Here is a 9,659-nt window from a genome sequence, read left to right as displayed (position 1 = left end):
ATTTGCTGAAATATTAGCTAATGTTTAGCTGCAATTAGCTAAGGTTAGCTTTTCTAAGCTAAATACACATTTTTTGTAGCTATTACAACTTTTTTCAGCTAAGGTTAGCAAACTTGTGCTCCTTATGCTAATTAAATAATTTCCAGCTACTTTTTAGCTGTTTTACTGAAAAATTCAGCTGTTTTAGTTATTTTATTACAAATTATCATTTATGTTTTTTTCTGCTTTAGTTATTTTTTAACTATAACTATTTCATCTGGGTGCTAATTTCAAATTGTGGCTGCTACCTTTAGCGTATTTTATGCCCATTTTAGCTACATTATGCTACTTTAGCTATTCATCTGCCTTTTTCTACTTTTAGTACTTTTTTACTGCTACCTAGTGCTATTTATGCTTCTTACAGATGTTTTAGCTATATTCAGCTATTTTAGCTTTTAGCTGTTTTCAACTAGATTTGTGCTTCTTTTTACTGTTTTTATGCAGTCAGGCTTTATTTTCAGCTCAATTTCAGCAGCTTTCAGCTGAAGTTTTTTCAGCATGAAGCATTCACACTAGCGTTTTCGCAGGAAATGCAATTTCTCTAGTTAAACCTTGAATTCAAACTGTCGAATATAATCTAAAACTTAAAAAGTTTACAATAAAAATTACATCCTGTGGTATAATTTCAATGTAATTTTCCAAAAGTTAAGCACATAAAACACTGAAGCCTGCCCCCCTTTACGGACTCCGCCTCTCCTCGCTCCACAGAGAGTCATGTCCAAAACCGGCACCCAGTCGGTCAGCCTGCTGGACCTGTGCAGGAACAACAACAGGAAGCAGGCMGCCGCCAAGTTCTACAGCTTCCTGGTTCTGAAGAAGCAGCAGGCGGTGGAGCTGGTCCAGGAGGAGCCCTACAGCGACATTGTAGCTACGCCCGGGCCTCGATTCCACGTCATCTGAAACAAAGACCCCCGGCTGGTGATTTACCGGAAGTCAAGATTTGTTGGGACTTTATTTTCGACGCAGCTTTTATTTCTGCGAAGGACGAAGAAAACGGTCCAAATAAAAAAAAAAAAAAACAAGCAAGGAATAATTTATTTTGAAGTGTTGGATCCAAACTAAGAGGTGAATATTGTTAAAGGACAGGACTCGTTTGGCATACCTGCATGCTGTCTTGTGCACTTTCTCTAGAAATTTTTTTTTTTTTCCAACGACGCACTTTCCTTCTGAGGGATCGACTGAAAGATGACAACTACTTTAGCTAAAACACAAAGTGCAGCTTTACCGGGCTCATTAAGTAGACGTGGTCTCGTGACATGCAGTATTGCGAKAACTAGTTTTTTATATGAAGGTAGATTTGATTATTAGTGGAGTCTGAGTGGATGTTTTGTATCTGGTTGCGTAAGAAAATAACTGAGGCGGAATTCATCACAAAGTCTTTGATTTCCATGTTTCTTCTTTATTGGACTTCAACGAATCTGTATTTTGAGACTGATCTTTTATTTTGCGTAAAATCCAAGATAATCATCTGATGCTAAAAGATGTTTTTTGTTTGTTTCAAAGTAAAAGACTCAATATAACGACCAATATTTTAAACCATAAACTCTGATTTATTGTCTGAAAAATACAAATGAATTATGTTATCATTCACATCCTGTATAACTTATAAAATGCTGTTTTAAGAATAAAAGTGTCACGTTATGTGTTGATGACCGCAGCAGCAGCCATGTTGTCTCCTTTTTTCCGTCTCTTGTGTCGACTCTTCCTCCTCTCTCCAGGCTCCGCCTTCCTCAGCGGCGGTGTCGGCAGTCCTTTCTTCTTCTTCTTCTTCAGGCAGCTCAGAGGGTTGGGGTTGCTCTGCTTCCTCTTCCTCTTCTTTCCTCGCCTCTCTCCGTCCTTGCGGCCGATGCCCTGCTCCTCCTTCAGGCTGCGGATGCTCTGCTGCTGGGCGGGGGTCACCAGCTCCCCCAGCTGCACGGCCCGGACGTGGTCCAGGGACGCCTGGCTGGGTTTGTCCAGCACGATGGTGTTGAGGACGATGTAGAGCAGAGGAACACCCGGGATCTTCTTCAGACCGTCTGTCACCGTTGGGTCCTGCGCAGATTTTAGATTTCAACCAGTGGAGAAGCTAACGAAGTCAAATAAATCTTCAGAAAGCTCAAAACCACCCATCACGCCGGTGTTTACCTGCGTAGCCACAAAGTAGTGTTGTGGATTTGTGTCCTCCAGCATGGACAGCAGGCACTCTGAAGCAGGAACTGGGTTCTTGAAATGAGAACATCTCCTCACCTGGAACCTCTGCAGGATGATTTTAGCTCCGTACAGCTGGTTCCCGAGAGTCTCCAACTCCTTCAGAACACAGCTGAGGAAAAACAAAAGATTAAAACAGATTAACGACAACTGAGCAGTTCTGGAGATGATGCTAAAAAGAGCAGAACACTGGTTCAAAACCAGAAAGTAGCAAAAGTCTAGCTAAAAGCAAAACAAGCTAAAAACAATGTCTCAAAAGGCTAGGTAAAAGTGGCTAAAAATTGGCTAAAAGTAGCAAATGGATAGCTAAAACCTAAGAGTAGCAAATAAGGTTTAAAACCTGAAGATTAGCTAAAAGTAGCAAAATATTAGATATAAGCTAAACGTAGCAAAACAAGTAAAAAACTGAATGTCTCAAAAGGCTAGGTAGGTAATGAAACATTGGCTTAACAGCAGAAAAAGAGGGAGGAACACACTAGATAAAATGAGCAAGATGTTAGAAAGACGCTAAAAGTAGCAAAAAATAAAACAGCTAAAAGCTAAACGTAGCAAACAAGCAAATATGAATAAAGGCTAGCTAAAAAGGCAAACGTTAGAAGCTAAAAGTAGCTAAAAGCAAGAATAGTTTAAAACTGAACATCTCAAAAGGCTCGTTTTAAGTAGCAAAATAAGCAGAAACATCTAAAGGGAGCAAAATAAAAAAGAAGCCAAAAGCAGCAAATGATTAGCTAAAAGCTAGGTGGCAAAAGAGTTCAAATCTGAATGTCATAAGTTAGCTAAAAATGAGAAAATTGCAGGTTAAAGGTGGCAAAATACTAGCTAAAAGTGAAAAATGCTACAGCTACAAATAGAATAAGACAACAAAAACTGATTATTTTTGCTAAAGCAGTTTTATAATTCAGGCTGGGAGATTTGAGGATATTGAGAAGAATCTCAGTGTTTTTTATTTTTAATTTGTAAAGAAAATTAACCGTAAAAGGACGAAAACTCACTTGGTGGTGCACAGCTGCACGTCCCCCATCAGATATTTGGGCATCTGTTCTTTSAGTTGAATCTTGTTCTTCAACGCCGCCTGACAAAAAGTCCCGTCCAGAAGAATCAGGAAAGGTTCCCTGAAGCGGAAGTTGTATTTGTAGAAAGTGATGGACTTCTTGGCTTGTTTCTGTCGTTTAATCTTCATGTCGGACTGTCAGTTTTCTCACTTTACCCTGAAAACAACTCTTAGAAACTTACAACACCCAAAAACGTTTCAATTCGTAGGGAATAGACACATTTCACAACCATATTACCCAACTTGAAAGCTTGTTGAATACAACACGCTTGTGGTACACACGTGTAATGATTCCGGGTGGAAACAAATGTGGCACAACAGTTCCGGTTTAGAAGAGTTCTGGCCGGATAATGCATTAAACAAATCTTATAAATAAATCAGTTTTACTTTCAGTTTTAATTCATRTTAATATATATGTGTATGTATTTTTATTATTTTTTTTCTTTTTCTCTCATTTTGTTTGAAACGAAATGAATAAACTAACTCATGCAATAACAAAACATGGCAAAAATAAATAAATAAATACTTAAAAAAAACTCCAGACAAATTGCCAGGGGGTATCCGTACAGGGTAATATTACTGGTGTAAGTTTCAAATTTAAATTCCCTATAAAACGCAAAACATATTTTTATTTATAGTATTAAGTTACAGCATTTTCGCCCCGCCCCTTGTTTAAAAGCCCCGCCCTTTGACCCTGTTTTATATCAGCTCCGCCCCCGGCCTCTTGTTGCTTACGGAAGCTGACAGACGGCTGTGTTTCAGAGGCGGAGAGTGGTCTCCGTACGTCCAATGGTCCGTCAGAGCCGCGGTTACCTCTGACTCACGGTTAACGTTGACTCGGGTCGGGCCCGTGTGGGTTGGCTCGGCTCGGCGCGATTCATTCCCTACCAGTTTTTAGCAAACATGGCCGCCACGGATCCCCGCTTCTCGAGTGACGGCGGGCCGGCCAGCAGAGGAGGCTTCCCCGCCGGTGAGAGCAGCAACGACCGGGACGGCCCGGGCGGCGGCGGCGGCAGCAGCGGGAGCGGCGAGGGCGAACGGGACCGGGCCACGTTCGAGTGCAACATTTGTTTGGACACTGCCAGGGACGCTGTCATCAGCATGTGCGGCCACCTGTTCTGGTAGGAGGGCGGTAGTTGTGTTGTTTATCAGCGGGCTTTAGAGCCTCGTTTACCGTGTTTGTGTTGTTGTTGTCGGGGGGAGTCACGCCCCATGTCGCACCGTCAGATCCGAGGTGACAGCACCAGAAAAGCCTCACCTGTTGTGATTTAACCAGATTTTATTCAGCCTGACGTCATTGTTTACACTCTGGACCAAGTTGATCATATGATCTGATTAAGTTCAGAGTTCAGTCAGAACCAGGATTATCTCGTCCTGTGAGGCTTTAACTTCTGTCCACTCACAGAGGATCATTGACAGCTTTATCAGCTGTGTTCAACTCCCTCAATCTTCTTCTTTCTCTCAGACTGGTCTCTAAATAAAACCAGCCGGAGCCTTTATGACCCTCAGACCCAAACGAAATGTTCTGCTCCAGTCTCATAAAGCTGTGSTTCCAGTACTTTTCTCTTCTGTGTCATCAGGACTTGTTGCGCAACAAAGGCTCGACCTTGACAGCACTTGTTGTAAATGTACACATGTCAAGCGGCGTGAGCTGTTCCTGGGTTCTGATGGACCAGAAGAAGCCGAGGAGGACGTGAAGCTGGGCCAAGTCAGAGGATCAGATGCCAACGTTTCTGCAAAAAAKKWKRAKAAKWSRYSYYYYWMWMAGAGTCGCACACAGAGGGAAATAATCCACTATTCTGATTAGAGATTAACAGAAGCACTAGTTTAATGATCTGAGGCTTGTGTTCATTGTTTCCTCTGAATTATTTAAGTAAAAACTCCTTTAAAGTAACCAGATGTTGATTTTTCGAGATTTTTTTTGTGTTTTTCTCAGAAGGAGCCGTTCTGGTTGCAGATGTTGTGACTGATGTGGGGTAGTTGCTACGTTACTTCGGTCCTGCAGCTCCTGGGAGTCGGAGGCACAAAGTGATGAAACTGATGCTGATGAAACTGAGCGGCAAGACATCAGTTCACCTGCTGCAACTTCACATTAAAGTTGCAGCTAAAAGCTTCAACCCCTGTTGATTAGAATTTAGATTAAATTAAATCATTTTAATGTTTGGAAAGTTAGAATCTGACTTTTTCCCCTCAGCCATCGTGTACCCTTTTMGGTCAAACCTTYAAAATAWCYTCATGTGAGARATTTTGAATCACGCTCAGTTGTCTGTTTTCTACATATTTTTCTMACTTTAATCGAAAGGAACAGATTTCTGGAGCAGAAACATAAATATTTCTGTTGCTCTTTTAATGTTTATGACATCATGACATCCTTTAAAATAAACATGGAGAACACCTGGTGATTTTTGATCTGAACAGCGTTTTTAAAAATGTAAATTAATCTTGTCTTGTCTTTACAGCTGGCCCTGCCTTCATCAAGTAAGTACCTGCCTTTGTTTATATACAAATACACAAAAATACTGTGTTTAATTAAATGGTTAAAAAGGGGCGGTAAATCGCAAATTTCAAATTATTTCAATATAGAGCTTAAAGTACCCGTGACATGCATTTCCTTCAAATATAAAAAGTCAAACTTATTTATACTTGAGAAACGTGATATAATACACATGATTTTACCTATTTTGTTACATACGTGGCAAATTTTCTGTTGAATTTGGCTCAGCCAAAGTGAAACAGGAAGTGACATCAAAGGGGAACTCTTCAATAAAGAACTTCCTGTTTTGTTTTTTTTAATTATTTTATCTCTGAGTGACTCAAAATAATCTAAAACATCAGATTCCTCTTTTCAGTCTGTTGTTAGCTGTTGTAGCGACGCTCTGTTTACGTGCCGACATTCTCCAATGACATCACTTCCTGTTACTGCACATGTGAATATCTCAACAACTGTTCATCACAGCATTGTGAAATTTTTTTTGCAAAATGTTATCAATGTTACCTTTCCAAAAATGTATTAATATTCATTTAAAAAAATTGATGTCACACTTTAAAATCTGTTTTTGTTTTACTTTAGAGGAGCTTTAAAGTTTATTATGAATGTTTTCCATAGATGGAAAGAGTTGAGGGAAAAATGTTAAACTTTAATAACTCATTAAGATAATTGTTACAGATGAGTCTCAGTATGACCAAGACATCAGTTTGAGCTGAAATCTTTATAATTTTTTAGTTTTATTCACGCAAATTTAAGACACATTAGTGTTTCTCTGATTTACATGGGTGATGTTTTTATATTTTTTTATGTATAATTTTGGTGTTTCTAAGTGTTTAAACACTGCAGCAGTCTGGTTCCTGTGTTTGTTTTTTATAAACATGCCTGGTAGTTTTGTGATTTCGGCAGATTTAAGTCTTTATTTTGTGTTGTCAGTGGTTGGAGACGCGGCCCAGCAGGCAGCAGTGCCCGGTGTGTAAGGCGGGCATCAGCAGAGAGAAYGTCATCCCGCTGTACGGCAGGGGCAGCTCCAGCCAAGAAGACCCCAGGTACGGACTCGCTGTTTGGCTCCGTTCTGYTGTCCGGGCTGCCGTGTGACCCGTGTTTCTGTTGTTCAGGTTGAAGACTCCGCCTCGACCTCAGGGACAGAGAACAGAGCCTGAGAGCAGAGGAGGGGTGAGTCCGGGGTTTGTCTGTAGACMTTTTGATTGTCCTTTTAAAACCTCCCTGATGTTTGTTTGTTTGTTTGTTGTGATCAGATGTTCCCGGGTTTTGGAGAAACCGGATTCCACATGTCGTTTGGAATCGGCGCATTCCCCTTCGGCTTTTTCACCACAGTCTTCAACGCCAACGACCCGTTTCACAGACCAGGTAAAGACCTGAAAGTTGTGTTCCGGTTTGTGGAGGTCATTATCAGTGTGCATTGCCAATTGTGATTCGTTTCCCATCCAAGTCATCTCCACTTTGGCACACTTCTCCTCCTGCATACTTTGTCCAGGAGCTGCCATTGTAATTTGTGTCTGTAAAGCTCCTATGCCAAATGATGGCTATGCCTTTTGGTGCCTGTACAACTTATAGTTTTTGAAACATTAATGTTTAATAATTTATAATGMGAGTCAATGGAGCCTTGTATTGGTCCAATACTGCCCCCTGCTCTATCTACTCAGTACTGAACCATAGTTTAATAATGTTTAATCTGAATAGTTCAGTGTTTACAATACTAATATGATTGTATTTTGATATTTTGCTATAATATTGTCCTAATATTGCTCTATTGCTGTAATATATTGCAGTTTAGTGTCAACAATTGCATTGGCAATGTGGCCTCTTTCTGCACACATACAAACCAACCCTTGGCAGTACCCTCTGCCACAGTTCCAATGGTCTCATGGTTAACTCTATGGGCTTTCATGTGGGAGATCAGGGTTCAAAATCCAGCTACAGCAACTTTAACAAAAAATCTCTACAAACTTCATTTTGTTACACAACTATGTTCATTASAGACACCTGCTGACTTGACAAGCACAAGCTGGCAGAAAACACATTTGAACTTGGTCACATAAAGTCCACTGCTGCAGGCAAAGCCACGCTGCAATGACATGCTACATGGCAATGCACACTTGTTTTTACATCGTAAAAACCCATGTCTAGTTCTTCTTGTGATCAGGCTTAAAGGAGACATATCCTGCTTTTAAATCCTTCTTTTCCACATTTAAATAATTCAGTTGGGGTCTATAGTGTCTCAGATGAACTCGTTTTGAGGCTGTCTCTTCAGATCTAAATAAGGTGCTTCAAGCCCCGCCCCCCTCCAGCTTCCAGACCGGTCCATGCTAGCTTGATAGAGGGGTTTATGACTATATAGCAGCGCAGAAGCTTTATTTACAAATGAATTAAAAGATGTCAACAAGGGAAGACTTGTCCATCCAGCCTTACATGTTGGACCCAGAACCAGAGGAAATCGCAGTTTTTAAGTCCAGACCTTATTTAGAAATGTTGTCACAAATAATTTGACATAATAGTTCAGAAAACTGAAGAAAAAAAAGACCCAAACAGAAGACAGGTGTTCACAAAGCACCAGGAGACTACATTTTTCTGCACTAAAGWCTCCAGGTACACAACAGGATTAATTTAAAGACCAAAAAAAGTGGATTTTGCARGATATGTCTCCTTTTAAGTGGGGTTCTATGAAAATGTTACGAGCAGTCAATATCTTACCTGTTGTAAATAACTGTTCCCAATTTGGAGAAATGAAGCTAAATTCTGATTGGACAGTCGGTCTTACAATTCCAATCTTAGAAGTTCATTGTGGTTCGAGCTAATGTTAGTGCTTTTATTAAACATTTAAATGTACATCAGTTTATTACAAGAAATATATGAAATATCACGCAGGAAGTGCATGTCTGTTTCCACTAACTGGTCTTGCTTTACATTATTTACATAAAATTATTAGAACAAGATCCTGTTTAAAATATACTTATCTGTGCCATAACATTAATGTTTATTAACACAAATGTTGTACGTTTTTTAAAACAAAACCACAAACGTCAGCTTCAACTATGTCACATTGTTCAGTTTACTGGTTTTATAAAAAAAAAAGACCTATAAAACACTTCTGTAGTGTTTAAACAAGCAGCACAGCAACTGTTGAAACGTGGCTACAGCATAGTTTTACCCTTTTTTTTCATATTTAGACCTAAATGTTGCAAATAGTTTTAATTTTAATTTCTTAGCTCATAAAATATGAGACATCTAGATAATAAAGYTATTTAGTTACAAAGTTATTTTTTTTACAAAGTCTGAAAACCACAATGATGACGGTCGTTAGCATTAGCCTTGATTAGCCTGCTAGCTCAGGCTGCAATGCATTATGGTCCAATTCCACTTCTGTCTACATTTACTGAATGAGTCTGAGGGAACTTTATTGTGAAGGAGGGAACATTTCATCACTTCCTGTTTCTCCAAACTGAGGTGATTTATATTTACAACAGGTAAGATGTTAATTGTTCGTAACTGCTCACTAAAATCTCTCTTGAAAAGAGCTCTGCTTCAGATTATTATTATTATTATTATTATTAATTTTTAGATCAGTATGCAGCTGATCAACAGGGCAACGGGAACCTCAACAACGGCAACAACAACAACAACTGGCAGGACTCCCTCTTCCTCTTCGTGGCCATCATCTTCTTCTTCTGGCTGCTGAGTGTGTGACGGCGTCTGGGAGGGAGGAGCCTGAGGAAAAAAACACAAAACAAACTCGACTCGAGCCACAGACACACAACACGAGCTGCAACCTGGGAGAGCGCAGAGTGTTTGGTTCCTTTTAAAAACAAGAAAAACAGGTTTTCTCCTCCTCCTCTTTGTGAAAATAAACCACTGCCCCGACACACAAACACA

The 9,659-nt window shown here is 39.9% G+C and overlaps 2 protein-coding genes across 2 annotated transcripts; one reads left to right on the top strand and one right to left on the bottom strand.

Annotated features, from left to right (window-relative positions):
- Positions 1-1,564: 1,564 nt before the first annotated feature.
- On the bottom strand, positions 1,565-3,589 carry utp23 (UTP23 small subunit processome component). The gene is made up of 3 exons (XM_014026442.1): positions 3,222-3,589; positions 2,167-2,341; positions 1,565-2,073 (listed from the first exon to the last, which is right to left on the bottom strand). Exons 1-3 carry the CDS (start codon positions 3,407-3,409, stop codon positions 1,678-1,680), a joined length of 759 nt encoding a protein of 252 aa, XP_013881896.1. The 5' UTR covers positions 3,410-3,589; the 3' UTR covers positions 1,565-1,677.
- A 411-nt stretch (positions 3,590-4,000) lies between these two features.
- rnf5 (ring finger protein 5) lies at positions 4,001-9,659 on the top strand. Its single transcript, XM_014026444.1, has 6 exons — positions 4,001-4,401; positions 5,740-5,758; positions 6,702-6,814; positions 6,884-6,941; positions 7,025-7,136; positions 9,349-9,659. Exons 1-6 carry the CDS (start codon positions 4,184-4,186, stop codon positions 9,471-9,473), a joined length of 645 nt encoding a protein of 214 aa, XP_013881898.1. The 5' UTR covers positions 4,001-4,183; the 3' UTR covers positions 9,474-9,659.

The sequence above is a fragment of the Austrofundulus limnaeus genome, unplaced genomic scaffold (assembly GCF_001266775.1).
Source record: "Austrofundulus limnaeus strain Quisiro unplaced genomic scaffold, Austrofundulus_limnaeus-1.0 Scaffold554, whole genome shotgun sequence".
NCBI lineage: Eukaryota > Metazoa > Chordata > Actinopteri > Cyprinodontiformes > Rivulidae > Austrofundulus > Austrofundulus limnaeus.
Note: the sequence above shows the minus strand (reverse complement) of the source record. Positions and strands in the feature narration are given on the sequence as shown.